Source organism: Electrona antarctica (genome assembly GCF_951216825.1).
Source record: "Electrona antarctica genome assembly, chromosome: 8".
In the NCBI taxonomy this organism is placed as follows: Eukaryota; Metazoa; Chordata; class Actinopteri; order Myctophiformes; family Myctophidae; genus Electrona; species Electrona antarctica.
In genome coordinates, this window is record NC_136789.1 from 32,699,583 (window position 1) to 32,722,540 (window position 22,958).

General features: G+C 42.4%; 2 protein-coding genes across 6 annotated transcripts in view; one reads left to right on the forward strand and one right to left on the reverse strand.

Moving 5' to 3' along the window:
* Positions 1–909, forward strand: part of hmces (5-hydroxymethylcytosine binding, ES cell specific) — a 7,393-nt gene extending 6,484 nt beyond the window's left edge. For all 4 annotated transcript variants that reach the window (XM_079507560.1, XM_079507561.1, XM_079507559.1 and 1 more), the window contains one exon: positions 1–909. This exon is cut by the window's left edge and continues 68 nt beyond it. In XM_079507560.1, the coding sequence (XP_079363686.1) occupies positions 1–112 (112 nt within the window). In that variant the 3' untranslated portion in view covers positions 113–909.
* A 2,857-nt stretch (positions 910–3,766) lies between these two features.
* Positions 3,767–21,562, reverse strand: rab7a (RAB7a, member RAS oncogene family). Of its 2 annotated transcripts, XR_013790720.1 has the most exons (7): positions 21,036–21,562; positions 16,787–16,849; positions 11,559–11,685; positions 10,819–11,037; positions 8,633–8,761; positions 4,950–6,025; positions 3,767–4,711 (listed from the first exon to the last, which is right to left on the reverse strand). XR_013790720.1 is itself a non-coding variant. In XM_079508816.1 (6 exons), exons 2-6 carry the CDS (start codon positions 16,837–16,839, stop codon positions 5,930–5,932), a joined length of 624 nt encoding a protein of 207 aa, XP_079364942.1. In that variant the 5' UTR covers positions 16,840–16,849; positions 21,036–21,562; the 3' UTR covers positions 3,767–5,929. The 2 variants fall into 2 exon arrangements, 1 of the variants encoding a protein (XP_079364942.1); XM_079508816.1 differs by having other exon boundaries at positions 3,767–6,025.
* Positions 21,563–22,958: the final 1,396 nt, after the last annotated feature.

Below are 22,958 nucleotides of genomic sequence, written 5' to 3' on the forward strand. Positions count from 1 at the left end.
GAAAGACCCAGAGACATGCGACTATAAAGAAGAAGAAAGCAAGCCGAAGCCAGAGACGAAGCCTAAACCTCTTGAACAGTGGCTCCAGGCTAAGAAACCCAGAAACAACTGAACATAATATAGACTGTCTGGGACTGAAAACTCAAAGCTCAAAATGTCATGTTGTTCACTTTGTATATTCATTCTTTCATTTGAAGAGACATGCCAGGGACCCCCATTTGAAGAGACATGCCAGGGACCCCCATTTGAAGAGACATGCCAGGGACCCCCATTTGAAGAGACATGCCAGGGACCCCCATTTGAAGAGATATGCCAGGGACCACCCCATACGAGACGATGTTTACGGCTCTAGCAGTGATTCTCAACCCGTTTAATTTCAAGGACCTGAATGAATTAGTCTACAGAACCCCATTTAATGACATTTCTATCTCTGGGACCCCAATTTATATTGTAAAATCAATGTTGATTTAACACAGAGAGTGTACAAATGGAACCAAATGGACCCGTCCTTTTGTACACTCAAGAGTTACAGACCCATAATGGTCCATTTGGTTCGTTGCTAACTATAGTTTAGCTGGGCACCCCCTGGACCCCACTTTTAGACCACTGGCATACAGTAACATGTTAGTTACATGTTAGTTACATGTTACTGGGCATTTTGGAATTCACTGTTCCAAGTTTCATCTGACAAGATATCCCAGTGTTGGAATAACACTAAGATGGTCTCAGTATTTTTCCTTTATGATTTCTAACCAGAAGTGTCTGTGGATTTAACCATATCCATATGCTGGTGAAATGTGAAGGGCGATCCGCACCAAAAACTACACTCTAACGCTAATATGAGCATCCAGTCACACTGATGAACAATACCTTTCTGTAAACATGCCATTAAATGCAGGTGGATGTTGATTGGCTGTCAGTGTTAACATTCATCCATTCAATGGGCTATACTGTATAATGTATATACATACACATACATGCCATTTTGTAAATAAATTGGGCCCCTTCCCTACTTCCCTCACAGGTGTTACCGATGATACTAATGTTCCATTCTGGTCTAACAGAGTCAGGGTGCTATTAGGTGTTACGGATGATACTAATGTTCCATTCTGGTCTAACAGAGTCAGGGTGCTATTAGGTGTTACCGATGATACTAATGTTCCATTCTGGTCTAACAGAGTCAGGGTGCTGCTATAGAGGGTATGCGTGTGACATCATTATCAAACCCGGAGGTTATCCAGGAACGCCTAGTACTGAGTGGCAAAACACTACTTTATGGCCTTGACAGCCCCATACATCTGAACAGAATAGTTGTATTTGATTGCATTAAACAACGATAAACATTAAACTCACTGTGTCACTAATTTTGCCACTTGATTTGCCATTCACTTTGTGTGACCTAACCCTCTATTCTGCATGTTGGCTCACTGTGGAAACACTCAAGGTGTCCTTGAGTGGGTTCCAAATGGACCCGTGCTGTACGGGGGTGTGTAACTGAGTATACAAATTAACCAAATGGACCCGTAAAATGTGTACAGTCTGAGAGTTATCTGTACAGTGTACACTAAACGGAACAGGCCCTGAATTAGTATCATCTGTAACACCTGTGAAGGCAGTAAAGAGGTGGCCCGGAAGCGTTATTCTGTGTGCATACCAGTGTTTTTGGCAGCAAATTTAGATGTTAGTTTTAGGCCCAGGCCACACGTATATGGGTCTTTTGCAAAACGCACATTTCTCTGTGCGTTTGAGCCTTTCAGCCACACGCAAACGGCGTTTTCGGCCACTCAAACGGAGGTTTTTTTAAACGGATAAATAAGTGAAGATTTTCGAAAATATCCGGATCAGTGGAGCGGTGTAGTCATGCGAAACGGAGCTTTTGAGAAACGATGATGTCACCGCCACCGTCCACATGCAGCTTGTCAAGCAGAGCTCCTCACAAGTATAGGTAAAACACTGCCAGCCCAGTCCTCAGCGCAATGGCCCGTTGCGCAAAGAGGTTGAGATTTTACTCGTGCTATATTCAGATAATCTTCAACCGATTGTTATAATTCGAAGTGGTATATATTCCGTGAAGTTTATATTTTCATTGGGTGTACAAGTCATGTTTTTAATATGCCTTTATCAAATGATATATAGAGATGGTAGGGTAGTGCCCAAGCCCAGCCATGCAGCCTATATGATCTGTGGTGCACTTGCTATAGGCCTACACTCTCAATTAGGGATTTTCCCAGAGGTTAATTTCACTGATGTGTACAACCTTTATTCAAATAGTTTCATTTGTATTGGTGCCGAGTGCGAAGCCAATAGGTTAATTGCGGACCGCTACAGATAAACTGTGGATATTAACCTACCAATAAGGACCCAGGCCAAATGCCATTGCGCAGTAGCCTACACCAACAAGTCTATGCGTGGTGTGTGCATAGCCGCATGTGAAGCTATATCATGCTGTATTTTGCATCATGGTCATGGTCATGCGAGGAGAGAGAGAGAGAGAGGGTGCAGAGAGAGAGAGAGGTGTGAATGGAATCGAATCTCACATGGGCATTATGGCACATCTCTCTCATGTTTAGGGCGCACCATTGACTGCATGTCACTGTGCCTACATGCTGACAATGTGCGCGTGAACTTGTATTAGCCTACATTATAACGTGACATTTATTATACAGCTCGAAAATATAGCCACACTACAAGCTCACAACTGGTTGTGGACACTTCTATAGGTCTGACTCTGCTATTAATTTCTGTGCAGGACTTGCCAGGTCGCCAGAGCAATGGTAAAGTGTCTATCATTTTTAAATTATATGGAGAGAAAAGTCGAGAGTCGGGATCTGGAGATTTACGCACATAGTGTGACATGCTGACAGACAATGAAAGAAACATATACTTCCACTCACAATTTAGGTGGCTTTTAAAATGCGGTACTTATTCCTTCATTAAAAATATGATTGGCACCTCATAAGTGTAAATATAAAATCAAATATAATATAGCCTACAATTGAAACCTGCTACTGCAGTGATTTTATCCTGTGTTCAATGCGTTTCTGCGTTTGTGTGTGGACATAGATATCTCTGTCGTATGGCCAGGGATTTTTTCTAAAACGGAGGAGGAAAATATCCGTTTTGCAAAAGATCCAGAGTAGTGTGGCCTGGGCCTAAGTCATAGTCTCTTGAATAGTTTTCACTTAGTTTTAGTTACATTTTAGTCACCTGAAATGTTTTAGTGTTAGTCTAGTTTTAGTCAACAAAATATAAGATTTTAGTTGACTAAATCTACAGTTGATTTAGTCGAACAAAATGTATTTAGGCGGGCCTTGATGCCGTTGTAATGATGCCGTTGTCACTTGCTGAAAATAGCAGATCTACAAGCCCACGACGCGTCGCAGCGTGACGCGTTGAGCTTGTAGATCTGCTAATTTCAGCATGCAACTAATTGTAAAATGACTTATACTGGATCTCTTGTCCACTAGTCCCTAACATTTTAGTCTAGTTTTTATTTGTTGACGAAATCGTCAGTATATTTAGTCTTAGTCATCATAGCTTAGTTTTCATTTATTTCCGTCGGTGAAAAAAGGTAGTCAACGAACATTTTAGTCGACAAAATCAACACTGGTGCATACTGCACATTGCTCTGAAAGTGATCCAACCATATTCCCCACTGTCAGAGCTGTTAAATGTACTCCGCCCATTTGAGTTAAAAACATTGATTGGATTTACAGTTAAGACTTCTGCTTTGAAGATACAGTAATAAACACACATTATGCTTAAAGATATTCAAGATAGTTTTATTACCCTTATTACTTGGAACGCAAAGACATTTTTCAAACAATGTAGATGCTATGCATTTATCATAGTACTAATATAATGATGAAATGCCAACACCCCCCCCTCACAATTCTTTATGCTTTCAGTTATGTATCCTATTTTGTCCTATGATGCAATTCAAATTCTAAACATAATATACGAACAGACGGTAAAAGATCTGATCGATAGAAAAGAAATAACAAGCACTTAAATTGTTTGCCAACGTAAGCAATTGGCAGAGACATGATACGGAGATTGACAACATAGCGTTTTGCCTTCCCCCGCGAAATGATTGAGGTCTGCAAATATACAAAGTCTTGCAATAGTCGACGGTAAAAAGAGAAGTACTATCTAATAGTCCTCCGTTATTACGAGTGATATTACTTTATACTTGAGAATAATCTCTGTCACCTCCCAAACTTTATCAGGTAGAATGTCATCCTGTCTCGATTTGTTTGGTTCATTTCGTCGTTGATTTTGTTTTTTTTGTGGTAACAAAAGAACAGCTCATTACAAGACAAAAACTTTACTCCCTACCGAGAAAGAGCAAAACAACCAAACATGAGGGTAGAGCATTTACAGGTTCGATTCACACAATGTTCTCTCACACTTCAGCTATTAACAGTTTATTGTGGCTCAAAAAGAAAGAGATGGTTTAACTTTAACCTTCTGTTTATTCTAGAATCTAGATGATAGCAAAGTGCAAAGAAAGGTTCTGAATACACCCGTCTGGCTGACTTGTTAATGTTACTTATTTCCACCCATGAGCCAATTAACAAGAATCAGCAGCATATTAAAGAGATCCACACATGCACTTTCACACCGACACTAATTGCACATTCTGTTCCTTCACAACTTTCCTTCAAGCAACTGGGACTCTGGGAGCGAACTGCTAAAGCTCCAACTGGGACTCTGGGAGCGAACTGCTAAAGCTCCAACTGGGACTCTGGGAGCGAACTGCTGAAGCTCCAACTGGGACTCTGGGAGCGAACTGCTAAAGCTCCAACTGGGACTCTGGGAGCGAACTGCTAAAGCTCCAACTGGGACTCTGGGAGCGAACTGCTAAAGCTCCAACTGGGACTCTGGGAGCGAACTGCTAAAGCTCCAACTGGGACTCTGGGAGCGAACTGCTGAAGCTCCAACTCCACCATGAAGTGGCATGACGACGACGACGAGTTTAGTTTGTACGTGTCGATGAGGCAAGTTAATGCCATGGAAACAAGTGTTATACACGTGAAATTATTTTAAGCCACAAGCCCAATGAGTAAAAAGGGGGCAGTGTTTCCTCTATATATTCATGCAGCAGTGGTTGGCCGACAGAACAGACAGAATCACACACCACAGATAGCCCACCTGCAGCTCAGAACACATGACGACGTGTTGTTTGAGCTACATACGATCGGCTACTTCCGGAGCGCAACTCCCATCGTACAATAAAGTTAAATCAGGCTTAAGAGAATGTTATTACCACTGCTGCAGATCAAAGTTTGATTTAAAGAAAATAAAAGAAAAAGGGACTGTTAGTGTGTCTCACCTCCCCACAACATATAAACACGGAAAGATACGTAGAGTTTTCACTGCCGTTTATCATAATAATAAAGCACCTCAAAATGAAACGCAGTGTTAAGAGAACCAGACCTGGGTGCAACGCAGGAATGGTCACGGAGAACAAACCCAGCACTGCCACAAAGAAACACTGCAGAGTAATAGAAAGCCATTAGAAAGGTTAAACGCCATATTGTTTCCTCGACATGTTCTTTGGGCTAGTAGGAGGCTTGTTTTTTTGTTTTGTTGGTTTTTATTTTAATAGAAAATGCGTTCTGTGTCCATAAGGAGGTGAGTGCAGCGTGTGTGTGTGTGTGTAGCGGTATGTGTGTGTGTGTGTGTGTGTGTGTGTGTGTGTGTGTGTAGCGGTATGCTCTAGGAGAAGAACGTATCTACAAAGGCCTGTGACAATATTATTGGGCGTCGGGGATCAACACAGTGGGAGGTGGTGGAGGGGAGAGGAAAGGAGGGGCATATAGACAAGGCAAAAGTCGGGGTAAGTGAGAGCAGTGGAGGCACCACCAGGTGGCGCCGCAGGTCATCGTCAACGTTCTCTCTCTCTCTCTCTCTCTGTCTCTCTCTCTCAGCAGCTGCAGGTCTCCGCCGAGGGCTTGGCTCGCTCGTTCCTGTCCAGCTTGATGGGCTCGGGGAACTCATTGTACAGCTCCACCTCGGTTTCCTGGACACAAGACAGTGTAGCCCATTTAGACACGAGGACGATTCTACAAAATGTCTTCTGAATCCTGACAGTTTTCTGGAAAACGCATGTTTCTATGTCAGTTATTCTCAAAGGACCCCCAAGAATATATGTAATTGGCCGCCGACCCCCATCTGAAAATATGTTGTTCCAGGGACCCCACCCAGGAGCAAAGATTAAGTAAATTGAGTAAAAAATGTTCGCTCTGACAGAATATATATATATATATATATATTCAAAGATTTGCACCACATTTTCACGATTTTCCAAAAATAGCAGATCTACAAGCTCATAGAGCGGCACTATGAGCTTGTAGATCTGCTATTTTTCAATAGCGGGAATAGGTTCCCGCCCTGAATGGATTAAACTATTGAGACCTGAGACCAGATTCTATTAAATGTCTTCCAAATCCTGACAGCTTTCTGAAAAACGTATCAGTGGTGCTCAATATGTTTTTTTCACATCAAGGACCGCCAGAATTATGTGTAATCGGCCACCGACCCCCATCTTAAAATATGTTGTTCCAGGGACCCCCCCCCCCCCCCCAAGAAGCAAAGATTCAAGTTGAAAATGTTCACTGGGAAAGAATATACATTCAATGATTTGGGACACATTTTCACAATAAAAAAAAACGGCAGATCTACAAGCTCATACCGCCACACTACGAGCTTGTTAGATGTGCTATTTTTCAACAGCTAAAGTTTAAAATAATGGTTAAAGTGGTTAAAAGCTATAAGGTGACACAGGTGCGTCCTCAGGTCTAAATGGGTTAAACTATTTGATTTAATTGACAATTATAAACTACGGTATTTGAATAAAATATATAAATTCTTATAGTTTCATTTTTACATTTTCCAAAATGTTAAAAAACAGCTGCTCTATAAGCTTGTGACACATTGTGAGCTTTAAGTTGTAAATCAGCTATTTCCTTGCAGAGGAGCAGAGGTGATCAAAATCCCTCAACAGTGACATCTGCTGGCAAATTGTTATTTTTCTCATTGCGGCTCAAAGGAATTCAGAACACACAGAACATGTACTTGTGCTTTCATCATCTGTCAAGTGTCAATAAAAACTAAGTGACCATTTGGATTCTATTACATCAGTGAGGAGAGAGAGATCGACGTCCCAAGTCTCATGGCAAGCATTTCTCCATCCAGTCTGTCAGGTTAGTCTCGTGTAGCCAGACAAATATTCCACAATCTCTGAATGCTATAGTCTGGAAATACTCGAATACCCGAAATACCCGAAATCCGAGTAAGGAAGCTGCCATTTCCGTTCACGACAATATATTTTAAAATATCTTTAGAGTTTATTTTTTCATTTCCATTTCTGCTAAGCAGCAAGCTATATATGCTGAGATTATTTAGAATTATATATATATAAGGCCAGTGAGTCGATGTGTTTCCTCCAACTGCGCCTTGGTCTGCCCCGGGGTCTCCTCCCAGTGCGACGTGCCTCGAGGACCTCCCTAGGGAGACGTCCGAGAGGCATCCTAACCACATGCCCCGGGGTCTCCTCCCAGTGGGACGTGCCTCGAGGACCTCCCTAGGGAGACGCCGAGAGGCATCCTAACCACATGCCCCGGGGTCTCCTCCCAGTGGGACGTGCCTCGAGGACCTCCCTAGGGAGACGCCGAGAGGCATCCTAACCACATGCCCAAACCACCTACACTAAGCTGGCTCCTTTCCAGGCTCTACTTCCACTTTATATTTGACTCATGAATAGAACTTCCGTTGCTCCAGACTGTATGATGGAAGCATTTATATTTGACTCATGAATAGAACTTCCGTTGCTCCAGACTGTATGATGGAAGCATTTATATTTGACTCATGAATAGAACTTCCGTTGCTACAGACTGTATGATGGAAGCATTTGTAAATTGCGAAAGGCAACAGTCTGGCAACGCAAGACTACTGTCAGGTGGAAACCTCCTGTGTCCAAAACCGTTACTTTCACACAAAAAAAAACAGTCAAAAGACGTCGCTTCTTCGCGCCACATTGAGGGAAAAAAAAAGATAATCCTCTTTATCAACGAGGCCTCCGATTGCTGCATCACACAAAAAAACGAAATGCCCGTGAACACTCTCGCTAGCCTTCCATTACCTGTTTAAGAGCGTTGCGTGCAATAGTCTGAAAGGCCTGCTCCACATTGATTACCTGTTTAAGAGCGTTGCGTGCCATAGTCTGAAAGGCCTGCTCCACATTGATTACCTGTTTAAGAGCGTTGCGTGCAATAGTCTGAAAGGCCTGCTCCACATTGATTACCTGTTTAAGAGCGTTGCGTGCCATAGTCTGAAAGGCCTGCTCCACATTGATTACCTGTTTAAGAGCGTTGCGTGCCATAGTCTGAAAGGCCTGCTCCACATTGATTACCTGTTTAAGAGCGTTGCGTGCCATAGTCTGAAAGGCCTGCTCCACATTGATTACCTGTTTAAGAGCGTTGCGTGCCATAGTCTGAAAGGCCTGCTCCACATTGATTACCTGTTTAAGAGCGTTGCGTGCCATAGTCTGAAAGGCCTGCTCCACATTGATTACCTGTTTAAGTGCGTTGCGTGCCATAGTCTGAAAGGCCTGCTCCACATTGATTACCTGTTTAAGAGCGTTGCGTGCAATAGTCTGAAAGGCCTGCTCCACATTGATTGCCTCCTTGGCGCTGGTTTCGAAGTAGGGGATGTTGTTCTTGCTCTGGCACCAAGCCTGTGCTCGTTTCGTTGTTACCTTTAAAAAAACACACAAAAGTGCAATTATGAGATGTTTTTTGGTCAGTCGCCGGGGCCCGTTTGGGTGGAAATGGGTGGAACATAGCAAAGGCCTCCATCAGGGACGTGCAGGGAATATTAGAGAGGCAGGGGCTGAAATACCCTAAAAAAGGGCGCTTGAACAAAAATATCGAAAACAGCGGATCTACAAGCACCCAACGCATCGCACTGCGATGCAGATCAGCTATTTTCGGGGCATGACCCCGCACTCTTTAGCCACTGAAGATGAGGCGTATACGACATGGATTTCTACGAGTATGACATTCTCTCAATGCAAAATGTCGCGTTGAAGTTCAGGAGAGTTTGAAAAGAGGCAATTCTCTCCATGCTGCTGGCATGGAAAAGGGGGCATTTGCATTATCTTCACCGTGCTGCATTTGTGGTCTGGAGAGGGCAGTTTTCTTTCTTTTTTTGTTGTTTTACAGACAAGTTAAAGAGCAGGGACTCAAGCCCCCTTTGATGTCTATGTGTGCACGTGCCTGGCCTCCATCATTACATCACCCATTCAGACACTGACATGCTGTCGCCACATCTACCAGAGAGCCGCGGATGTTTTCTGTCGGCCAGCTTCTTTTCCGTTTTTTTAGACAGCTGGTGGATGGAAATTAAGCTCCACCCCCGCGGCTGACTGCTGCGGAGGAGAGCGTTTCCGGGAATATGGCCGTCACGGCAACCTGCCGCGTGGGTGGAGCTTCTTTTCCATCCACCAGCTGTCTAAAAAAACGGAAAAGAAGCTGGCCGAAAGAGAAAACGTCTGCGGCTGTCGGCTCAGGTGTGGAAACCCTGACAGTGGAGATGCAGCCGTTACAAGCTGCCAATCAGGAGCAGTCGGGGTTTCAGTGTCTCGCTCAGACACACTACTGTTAGGCCTGTCAATCATTATTATTATATTATCATCAATTATTTATTACATCGCCTAATCCATTTTTTGAGACGATCGCAGTTATTTTTTGCATAATCGTCAATTGTTTTCATGTTGAAAAATGTCCACACATTGAAAAAAAATAGCAGATCTAGTTCCCAGACCTCCCGAGTCACTGCCGCCCTCGTATGCTCCTCTCTACCTCCTTAGTCCCCCCCCCCCCCCCTCCCCCCCAGTAATGAAATCACTGTTGTTATTATTGTGTCTTTGTGGAGGAGCCTCAGGACATTAAGCCGCCCGCCGCGGGCCACCGGGGATTAGGCATTACCACAAGTATTAAAAGGATTCTAAGGGCATTTCAACATGAACCTGGCGCCTTCCACTACATGACATCTGGACTAGGGCTGCCTGCAACTAGAGATTATTTTCCTTCGCGATTATGGAATCGATTACTTTTTCCAATTAACCCATTTTGGGCGGGAACCCCTTTTGGTGTTTTAAACATTATGTTATAATTTAGCTATTGAAAAATAGCAGATCTACAAGCTCATGGCGCGCTACGAGCTTGTAGGTCTGCTATTTTTGAAAAATCGTGAAAATATTTATTTCAGAAAACTAGAGGATTTAGAAGATTTCTTTAAAATTTTGAGGTCAGGCCTGAATGGGTTAATCGAATAATCAATAATTATATTTTATTATATATGAACAAATCCACTTTTTAGGGATTGATCATTAATCGGTTATATTATCACAATTACGGAGAATCGATTAGTTTGATTTAGGGCTGTCTCCTAGTAAAGATCTGTATAGGTGAAATCTGACTGGCGAAAATGTACCATTTTAGGCACCCCTTTTTTTTTTTACTGAGAGATTGGCAGTCTAACTGCATAACATAAACATGTTATACAATAGAATATAGGATCATTTCATTTGGGCTGTGGGGAGTGGTTAAAATCTGATTTAACAAATACTTTCTCCCAATACATTTTCTTTTCCCCAAGGCCAATCTCTAAGTCGAATCATGCAAAAAAAGAAAAGAAAAAGAAAAACGACTAATCTAATAAGTTATTGATAGTGGACCAAGACTCCCTTGATCAATTAGTTGACTATTGGACTAATGGAGGTCAGGTCGGACCCCTGGTCTGGAGACCCACCTGTCTGTTCTCCAGGTCGATCTTGTTGCCCAGCACCACAAAGGGGAAGTTCTCGGGGTCCCGAGGGCTGGCCTGGATCAGGAACTCGTCCCTCCAGCTGTCCAGGGTCTTGAAGGTGTTGGGCGCCGTCACGTCAAACACCAGCACGCAGCAGTCTGCTCCGCGGTAGAACGCCACGCCTAAGGACTGGAACCTCTCCTGGCCGGCGGTGTCCCAAATCTGGACACGTTGGGGCAAAGAAAAGGTCATCATCAGAAGACAGTAGTTCTACAAAATGTCTTCTTAAATCATGACAATTTTCTGAAAATCCTATGTTTGTATATGTCAGTGGTGCTCAACCATTTTCATGTCAAGGACCCACAGAATTATCTGTGTTCGGCCACGGACCCCCATCTAAAAAATATGTTGTTGCAGGGACTGCCCAGACGCAAAGATTTGAGTTGGAAACTTTCGCTCTGAAAGAATATATATCCAAAGATTTCTGCCACATTTTCACGATTTTTCAAAAATAGCAGATCTACTTAAACAACGTTAAACTCACTTTGCCACTCGATTTGCCACTCACTTTGTACATGTGCTTACCCTCTATACTATAATGGTACTTTTACTAAATGGGTGAAGTTGTCCTTGTTCAGCTGTGGCAGAGTTTTACTAAATACATGCATGTAAAAATTAATCCTGTACCAATGTGACATTGGACTGTTCTGCATTTTAATGGTAATAATTCCCTGGAGTCGTACCTGCATTGTGACGAGTCTGTCGTCCACCATGACTTCTTTTGTCAGGAAATCGGCGCCTATTGTGGCTTTGTACTGGTTACTGAACTTTTTATTCACATACTGGTTCATCAACGAGGTCTTCCCAACTCTGGAGAAATTCAGAACACAAGGTAAAAGGGTAAATATCATCATGATAAATAATACAAAAAAAATAATGAGCATTTGGTTACAAATTAGAATGAGTCAATATACTTTTTGTTTAGGCCGATGACGTATGTGATCTGTACCCCCTTTTCCCATCCATATCAGCCAATATAATGCCAATGTAGATCTGCAATTTTTACTACTTCTTAAACTTTTTCTAATTTATGGAATTTGTTAGATTTTCCATTTATTTCTTCATGACATTACTGAAGAACAAAAAATAAAACATTGAATTTAGTTTATAATTCATGAAAAGTTTTCCCTTTTTGGGAATGTTTTTTGAACATGTTTTGTGGGTCCCCTTAGTTTTTGTTTCCTACATTTTGTTTTTAATTATTATTTCAAAAAACATTCCCAAAAAAGCAAAACTTTTCATGAATGAATAACCAAATCCAAAGCATATTGCACAAATCAGAGCCTATTTGTCATTGGACGATGCAAAAACGCTGATCCACGCCTTTGTTTTTTCTCGGCTTGATTACTGCAATGCACTTTTTTCTGGACTGCCAAAGAAAACTGACAGATTACGACTTGTCAGCGCTACAACAGCGAGGGGTGTTCTAAGATGAGAGAACATATTACTCCAGTTTTAGCTTCACTGCATTGGCTTCCGGTTGTTTTTTAAATTATTTTACTTGTTTATAAAGCTCTCAATGGTCTCGCACCTTCCTACCTAGATGACTGATTGCCTAAATATGTCCCAAACTGCCCCCTAAGGTCTTCCACTGCTGGCCTGCTCGCTGTGCCTAAAAATGGCAACTAAAAAAACACGGTGAAGCAGCTTTCTTCTTCTACAGGCCGACGGCGTGGAACAAACTCCCAATATACCTTCGACAGGCAGCCTCTGTACAGTAGACATTTTTAAAGCGCAGCTCAAGACCTACTTCTACACTCTTGCTTTGAATTGATCTTTTACATGTTTTGTTATTCATGTCCTCACTGTATAGCATTACTGCTATTACTTTAATGTTTATGCCCTTTTTTTATTTTATTTTCTCCATTGCTCTGTAAAGCACTTTGAGCTGCATTTCATGTCATGAAAGGTGCTATACAAATAAAGTTTATTATTATTGTCTCCACCAGGCCGAAGGCATGGGGAGAGAGTATGTTTTGCACTCCGTCCGTGTGTCCGTCCTTCCGTCCGTCTGTGAACAGCTAATCTCCGGCACCGTTAACCCAGTCGATGCCAAACTTTGCACACACACTCCCTGGATGCCAACGATGAACCTCTGCCCCACATTTTCCAGAACGGCCTGTTATAGCGCCACCATGAGGCAGCTTTTCACATGTTTTACCTAAAACTGCACCGATCTGCGTGAAACGTTGCATGCACACTCCCTAGAGGCCAAGGACAAACCTTTGACCTGCATTTTCCGCATCTGCATCTGCCTTTTATAGCGCCACCAGGAGGCCGACTTTTGTAAAACACATTTTTTGATATTACTCAATATATTACACAAATCGTTACACAGTATCTCTATGGTCATGTGCTCAAGTCGGATCTGTCCGATATTTCATATTCCATCCTAATTGGCTATAATTGGCTTTCACAGTTTGCAAGATTGCCCCGTTTTGAACAAAAGCCTCAAATCATGAAAGCAGCATGCAATTTACGTGAAATCTTTCACACATTTTCTTACTAGGCTGAGGAATATATCCCACCCTTTTCACATTGGCCTGTTATAGCGCCACCAACAGGTTGATTTTTGCAAAACACATTTTTGGAACAAAATGCCTCAAATCATCCAATTGCCATCCAAGGCACAAGAAGGAATTCCACCCTTTTCACATTGGCCTATTATAGCGCCACCAGGAGGCCACAACCTGACCTGGCTTGGTGGAGACCTGTGCCCCGAGGGGCACTTTTTCTAGTTATTAATGATTCTTTTCAGTAATGTCATGAAATGAAAGAAAAATCTAAGAAATGCCATAAATTAGAACAAATATTTAAGAAGTAGTGAAAATAGCCGATCTACAAGCTCACAACGTGGCGCGAAGCGACACGGTGTGAGCTTGTAGAGCTGCTATTTCAGCTTCAGTGAATCCACAGTATGAGGCTGGCCAAGCCAGGCTATAGGGGCACCGGGGCAGGTACTTGAAGTCGCTCTCAGTAGTTCCATGAGAGCCTCTTGTCAGTGCATGAGTTTTGTTCCCGTGTGTCTCCACAATACGGTGTAGTGTACAAACTGTACATAATGTACATCCAATGTACGCACAGGTTAATTAGTCTACGTTTCTTAATGTAGTGCACTCAAATAATAACAATTTATTTATTTATTTATTTGACAGGGACAAAGCTCATTAATCAACATGTCAGTTTTCACCTCAATGTAAATGGGCCAGAGTTAGCCAAAGCTAATTTATATCTGTAGTCCTTGGGCAGGCTCTTAAAAAATGTATGATAAAAGAAAGACAGTGTATAGTGTGCCAGCACACAACACCATGCGTTGATGCCATGTGTGCAATGTGCTAGCACCCAACACTGTCCGTACAAAAACACAATACAATACAGATAAAACCATGGGTGATAAAATCACCCATGGATGGTCAGTTCAGAGTACACTAGGGCATTAAGCAACTAGGCGACTGGTTTACTAGTCGACTAGTAAATCCACTAGTCGACCTTGTTGGTACTAGTTGACTAGTTGATAAGAAAAGAAAAAAAGATATTATTTATTTATTTTTAAATGCACAAATATTTATTTCCAAAAAAACAAAAACGTTTTTTTTTTTTACACATAATAGGTAGTTAAACAACTAGTCGACTAGTCGACTAGTAAACTAGGCAACTAGTCAACTAGTAAAAATGACTAGAAGTGAATGCCCTAGAGTACACCCATAAACAGGTCCTCGCAGTGACAATAAATCACTGTGCTATGCATGCCATGAAGGTCTGCTTTGGGTCCACTGACTAGCAGTAATCTCTCAACATGCATGGACTATTTGGTTGTCTATGGACCGTCCTGTTGGCTCTCCAGCTCTACCAGGAGAGAAAACAAAGGCGCTTTGACAGCCGGCGTTGTGCAAGTCCATGATGTCTCCTGAGCCTGTCTCACTAAGGGAAATACTTAGAGGCAGATACCGGTATGTGAAAAATGGTTCGGCAATTAACGTGTCGAAATAGAGTGGTGAAACTTGCAATTCTGGGTTTTTAAGGCTATAAGTCAATTCCATTTTGACGTGTTATTTCGTTGAAAACAAGGAGGGCCAGAGGGTCGACGTCAGCAACGGGTTCCTAACGCCAAATCAAATGGTTACAGATCTGAGCCAAGTCTCCTGAGGAGGCGTGTCTGAAGTCTGTCCTGTCCTGGACGCGTGATTACGAATCCCTCCAACGTTCTAGGGTAGACCCGCCTTACCATGCGTCCGATTGGCTCCTGGCCAGGCATAGTTTCACTGAGGGTTAGGATTAGTGCTGCACAATTAATCGAAAAAAGATTGCGATCTAGATTCAGACAACTATGCAATCTAATTTCTAAATTTGAGCAAGAATCGTTCAGCACTAATTGGCTGTCCCAATTCATTTTATTTTCTGTTATGTTTTTGCTACAAGAGAGACTTAAAGAGAGGTTTAAGTCAAGCACTTTGATGTTGTCTGTTTAAAGCCACAGTAGTTATGGCTCCATGTGCCACATTTTGAATGTAGTTAATGTTCAGCAACTACAGACTAAAGACAATACATTAAAAAAGAGAGAATTGTGATCTCAATTCTTGTGGAGGAAAATCGAGATTCACATTTGAGCAAGAGTTGTGCAGCACTAGTTAGGATTAAGGTTAGGTTTAGGTATAGTTTTACTGAGGTTAGGTTTAGGCATAGTTGCAAAAACGAGTACCGTCAATCAGAGCGACTACTGGCCAATCACAGCGCCCTAGAAGTGTCTAGAACTGCGGTGGGATCCATAATAACGCGTCCTGGACAGGAGTCTCCAGACGTAAAAACCAACATAATTTCCTTTGAAAACAGAATCGGTGTGTTCTCTCCTCCACATCAGTGCCCATACCCGAGGCGGGTTTGGCGAAAGGGCCTTTCTGTGTGGACTTTGCATGTTCTCCCCGTGTCCCCTAGGGTAGGTACCCTCACATGTTCTCCCCGTGTCCCCTAGGGTAGGTACCCTCACATGTTCTCCCCGTGTCCCCTAGGGTAGGTACCCTCACATGTTCTCCCCGTGTCCCCTGGGGTAGGTACCCTCACATGTTCTCCCCGTGTCCCCTGGGGTAGGCACCCTCACTGTTCTCCCCGTGTCCCCTGGGGTAGGTACCCTCACATGTTCTCCCCGTGTCCCCTAGGGTAGGTACCCTCACATGTTCTCCCCGTGTCCCCTAGGGTAGGTACCCTCACATGTTCTCCCCGTGTCCCCTAGGGTAGGTACCCTCACATGTTCTCCCCGTGTCCCCTAGGGTAGGTACCCTCACATGTTCTCCCCGTGTCCCCTAGGGTAGGCACCCTCACTGTTCTCCCCGTGTCCCCTAGGGTAGGCACCCTCACTGTTCTCCCCGTGTCCCCTGGGGTAGGTACCCTCACATGTTCTCCCCGTGTCCCCTAGGGTAGGTACCCTCACAAAATACATGCAGTCAGCAAATCTGGTCTCTAAATCAGGTAATCAGCCAAGACATTTTGTCTTAAAATATATTGCCGCATTCCCAGTTACAACAAGTACAACATGACATCCTTGATTCTGTGACGTCATCGTAATCAATCAAGGCTAATAAAACTGTTACGTTAACACACAGCGGTGCTAAAACATGCTCAAATCGCTGAATTGTGTTTGGCTGATGTCAAAAATGATTCACAATTTTAACTACATATTAACTCATGTTGCTTGGGACCCCCCTGGGACCCCTGGATGGACCCCAGGGGCTGCCCAAAACCCCCTGGGACCCCTGGATGGACCCCAGGGGCTGCCCAAAACCCCCTGGAAGCCCTCGATGGACCCCAGGGGCTGCCCGGACAACGCTTTAAGAAACAAAGCTTTAAAACAAAGACCCAAGCATTGCTCTGCGTTGGTCAAGCAGTAACATCTATCCAACGGTCAGAATCTCCTTACCCAGAGTCTCCCAGGATGATGACTTTAAGCAGCACTTTCTTCCTAGACGTCATCGTGTCTCAGCTGGGAAACAAAAAGCACACAAACTGCAGTATGAAACACTGTGGAAGGTGTGTGTGTGTGTGTGTGTGTGTGTGTGTGTGTGTGTGTGTGTGTGTGTGTGTGTGTGTGTGTGTCTGACTGTGCGTAAATGAATGAATGCAGTTTTTTATTTTCCATGTCTTGTCATAAAGACCCATCCCTTACGGGATTATTACCAAAAAACAAATAAACAATTCACTTCCTGCACACAGAAAATACACAAAAAGAATTGGGTTAATAATGACAAAAACTGAAATAAATATACATCGCATGATGTTTGAATAAATGTTGCTGTTGAATAATGTATTATGTACGAAAATCCAAACCAGTCTGTGCGTGCGTGCGTGTTTTGAAATACACTCAAAAGATTTAACCATGCTCAAGGGCACAAACCACAAATCGGCACTGCACATAATGCCAACTTCCCTTTTAAGATGTTCCAGCATTTAGCCTCGTCTACTCTAGTCGAACCGACTGCTGGTGTAAGAAGCTACATCCCAATACATTGAATACATTCTTTGTATTATCATTACTGTAGTCTACATTTTGAAAAAGTATATAATGTTCTTCTCTAGTCATTATTTTAAGTAAAGGAAAGTGAAAATGAACAGCCCCACCTGACCCTTTGTTAAACTTTAACTAAATGTACACTGACTGGACATAATACATGTTTGTCAAACTCCCGTCCTCTCTCTCCCCCTCCCCAAATATACATATAAATATATTATTGCTTTGGATTGACCTACTTTCTTTACACACAGCTGCCGTGCACGGGGTCGTGAAAACCTCTCTGGATTTGGCATGCCACCTTATTTACGCCCTCCCATTTTGGGCGGGAACCCCTTTTGGTGTTAGCATTATGTTATGCTTTAGCTATTGAAAAATAGCAGATCTACAAGCTCATAGCGCGCCACCGAGTGGCGCGCTACGAGCTTGTACGTCTGCTATTTTTGAAAAATCGATTGTCGAACGACTGACATAGAAACATAGCTTTTTCAGAAAACTGTCAGGATGTAGAAGACATGTTTAGAATCTGATCTCAGGTCAGAATGGGTTCACTTCTATTGTGCTTCCATTGCACGACAGAACAGTACATCTTGTCTTCCCACATTAACCCATTTAGTCGAAATTTTAAAAAATGTCTTCAAAATCCTGACAGTTTTCTGAAAAACCTTATGTTTCTGTATCAGTGGTGCTCAATATTTCATGTCAAGGACCCCAAAAACTGTAATTGGCCTCCGCCCGCATCTGAAAATATGTTATTCCAGGGACCTCCCCAGAAGAAAAGATTTGAGTTAAAATGTTCACTCTGTAATAATATATATATATATTAAATGATTTGAGGCACATTTTCATGATTTTTCAAAAATAGCAGACCTACAAGTTCATAGCGCGGCACTCGGTGCCGCGCTTTGAGCTTGTAGATCTGCTATTTTTCAATAGCTAAAGTATGACATAATGCTTTAAAACACCAAAAGGGGTTCCCGCCCAAAATGGGTTAAATTAGCCACATCCCGACTACCTTTTTATGTCCCTAGTTTTTAAACGGTAGCCAAGTCCTCCTCAGAGCAAAGTATTCCGCTGGAGAAATCACGTGTCAATAATAAACGAGGCTTTCCCAGCGTCTGAATGCTGTGGCTACGGCAGAACTAACTGGCAGCGGTGGGATTCTTTGTCGGGATACAGAATCACAGGAAGCTTTTTGAACAGAGGGGCCACGATCTAAGACGTAGGGTCTAAGTTAAGGGGCAGAGAGCATAGCCTGCTTCTTTATTATCTCTGCTCAACTGTAATCGACAACATACAGCACATCAAGTGACACATTAAACTAAAAATCACCCTAAAGTGGCAAAGTATGTTTTATCAAGATTACAATGTTTAAACGGTATGGAGAGCTGTTCATGCCCCCATAAACCCATTCTACTGCGATATTTCTTTTGCTCATATTTGGCATATTTCACATATCCGACTTGTTTTCCTTGTTCGCTTTGTTCTCCCTCTTAACGTTTTTCTATATCGTTTCCCTTCCATTTCTTGCAAACTGCAAATGACGGGAGCTTGTTGTATAACACATCATTTCCCTTTCTCTTACACCTGTGTGCTGTGGCACTGGTGTGGCAATTTAGTTGAATTAAACCTTTCTGTAAACACTGAGTATTTAATTTGATTTGTGTACTTATATAAGCTGATAATCACAAGTGAATTATTGCATCCAAACGTTTAATTTTAAAATAAATGCATCTTGTAAGCAGTAAGAAGCACATTGACGGGGCATTGTTTTGTATCCAGATTTTGGTACATACATTACATACTAGGTGTCGCCACATGCAGTACCATAGGTAATTCCAAAGGAGGAATAGCAGGGTGAAATTGATGGAAATAAACTCTCGCCCATATAATGAAGTGTATATTTGCATGTCTCTAAATGTTATGATGAATTGAACATGCTGGACCCTCTTGTAAACAAGCGTAGTGCTTTATTGGGTCGTCCACTCACAGTTGACAGTTTTTGTGTTGAGTTGTGCTTGAAATGTACTGTAATTCTGCAAACTGTTAATGAATACTTCAATCAATCTGCACGAGTGTAAGGAACAAAGTCCACCTGTTCTGTGTACCTACATGATGTCATGTGTCACCTCATTTTCATTTCCCCTCCTCTCTACAGGTGACATCACCTTAGTCCGGCAGCCGGGGTTACGGGGTGGGAAATTTGGTATAGTCTTTTTCTATTGGCCTAAAATATTGTCTATATTATATACATACATTCATGAATCCACTTGCTGACCGGCTGTCACTATTGGGCAATTTATTTTATTCATTAACATAAAAAATGTCAAACTTTCCTTTTGCTTTAAGTAGCATGTGACTGTTGTGACATGTCACAACTATTATGATTTCATTCCAAGCATTAGTTTTGCACAAAATGCACTCCTTGGGCTAAAAACGGCCATAGACGTCATGACAAATGTGATGAGGTCAGCACATTTTGGGCACATTTGAGGCAGCAAGTGGCTGCTTTTAGCCCAAGGAGTGTTTTTTGTGCAAAACTAATGCTTGGAATGGATTCAGAATCATGCTACATGACATGTCACATGCTACTTAAAGCAAAAGGAAAGTTTGACATTTTTGCCATAGGATGTTAATGGTAGGGTCACAAGAAACCCCTATAAAAAATGGCCCAATAGTGACAGCCGGTCAGCAAGTGGATGTATGTATATAGACAATATTTTAGACCAATAAAAAAAAGACTATATACCAAATGTCCCACTTTAAACAAAAGAAGCCTTTCGGCTGCCGGACTACCTGTGTGTTATGAAATGATTTAAAGGGCTGCTATCTATCACAACAACACCTGGAGCTGTGTGTGTCTGACTGTGTACCAACTAGAATACCACTAGTTTGCTCTGTTTAAACAGCCTAACACGCCATCTGATTCTGAAAAGAAAAGAAAAAAACATTTCTTCGATGTGGCAATCCATCTGACACGGGAGAGGAAGACCAGTAGTATCCCAGTAACCACCACAGCAGCACCCATAATAATCTACAACCCATGACATCGTGTCATGGACTGATCACATGGTCATAAGGCATAGGACCAAGGCAATGGGAACAGAACAGAACAACCATGACTTGGCAAGCATGATTTAGCATGGCTAATGCTGTATTATAGCCTCGCATCGACATGGTTCAGAATAGATAAGATGTCATATTAGCAGTGGATTAAAACAAATCATATCTTTAACAGTAAACACATGTCTCTCTCTCGCTCTTCCTTAATTAACTGTAAAAAAAAAAAAAAGAACCCCTCCTGATTGACGACACACAACATCTGTAAAGACTCATGAGCTAACGTTTAGAGCCCTCTGTCTGTCTGTTACATTGTGTGACCGACATAACGTTATTAATATGATATCTACCTAGATTTTAAACACAAAGCACCTCAGTGATAATAAAGCAGTCCGTGATTAAATAAAAAATACACAATCTGATCCATCATGGCAATTAAATGGCGTGACAGACACTGATACTTCCAACATTACAACAACAACCCCCCAAAAAAAGAACAGCTAAAGCTTCTTATTATTAGGTTAACTGTCTGAATGTTGAGTCAACTACATGGTAAACAACATCCCAGACGTATCTAAAACTAGCGACAGACAAGACAAACCTGGGCCGAGGCGAGGTTCCTGTCCTGGGCTGGCGGTGGGTGGTGGTGGACGGTGGACGGTGGACGTTGTTGTTGTTGGGCTGGTAGACAAAAACACCCAAAGTGCACTTTTCCTTCCCTCTTATGTCAGCTAACACGTTAGCCTGTTAGCTATGATAGCCAAGTTCAATGTCTGCCTGCTGCCTGCCCGGGGGGAGAAAATAACACGCATATATTTATAAAGCACTACTACGACACGACACTATTCTAAACTAGCCTTAGCAGCTAAATAAATGTCAGCTATCGCAGTCGACAGCGACCGTACCGACCGACCGACCACCGCGGAGGTACTGTTGGCCTGCTGGCTGGTGGGGCTCCTTTTCGGGGTTAAAAATCAGCGAGTTCGCCTGGTTGGTTCGGGTTGGTTCCGCTAAAAGCTAACGCTGCGTTAACGCTAGCCTTTTTCTCGTCTAAATGCTAACGTGCTAAAGAGGCTAGCTTCTCTTCTTCACTTCCTCCAAAACAACCCCTGCCCTGTCACTAAATGTGCCGACGTCACCACAGACAGACCACGCCCTAGTCGAGCATGTCTAACTAGCAAAGCCATGCCCGTATAAAATAAAATAAAATAAAATAAAAGTGTCCTTAAAAGTGAAAAATTGTATTAACAGTTTGCAGAAAGACTTGCACTAAGACTAACCACTAAGACTTGTTTAGATATTAAAGGGTCCTCCATTTTCAATTCATCAGAACAATTCAAGACATAGATATACACTTCTATGCAAAAACAATGATGGAATATGGGAAATCAGACAGATCTGTGTTGATCCCATGATGACTAGAGAGATAGTGTGTACCGATTTGCGTGATTTATGAATACAATGTGTACGAGTAATACAAATAAATGTGTTTTGCAAAACTCCTGAACACCTTTTGTTCATATGATCTTACAGCTCGTCTCACAATTGGACACAGGCTGATGATTTCCAGTTATGTTAAAAGGGTTGGGTTTATGACATGAACAATAAAAGAAAAGGTTGACAAAGGTTTTTTGCGGTATCAACGAAACCGATACCAAATAAAGTGGGAGCAGTGGCATGCACAGACATTTTGAGGGGCAGGTAGTGCTCATAGATTTAGTGCTTTATAGATTTTGGGCATAAATAATATAAGCATCTTTTAATCCAGAATAGGTCGATGTCACCATGGGCCACATACTGTACAAAACAAAAATAAAATGAACAAACAAATCAAACTTTCAAAAGGGCACGTTGCTGTACCAAAGGGCCAGGTGATCTAGCACTCCCTTCTGTGCACCCCCCCCCCCCCCCCCCTGGGGAGAATTAAAAGCACCCTGGTGTCTTAAAAAAAAAAAAAAAAAAGGGAACTGTTTAGTGTCCATTTCCTACTTTTGCTTGCCTGCCTGCACCGCACAAACAGTGCAGCTTAAAGCAGACAATGAATAAAAGTAGGAAACACAATATAATATAATCGTCTTCTGATTATATATCAACCCATTATTTATACTCAGCAATGTATCAGACTACTGTACATTATAGGTAGGGACACAGACTACTGTACATTATAGGTAGGGACACAGACTACTGTACATTATAGGTAGGGATACAGACTACTGTACATTATAGGTAGGGACACAGACTACTGTACATTATAGGTAGGGACACAGACTACTGTACATTATAGGTAGGGACACAGACTACTGTACATTATAGGTAGGGACACAGGCTACTGTACATTATAGGTAGGGACACAGACTACTGTACATTATAGGTAGGGACACAGACTACTGTACATTATAGGTAGGGACACAGACTACTGTACATTATATAGGTAGGGACACAGACTACTGTACATTATAGGTAGGGACACAGACTACTGTACATTATAGGTAGGGACACAGACTACTGTACATTATAGGTAGGG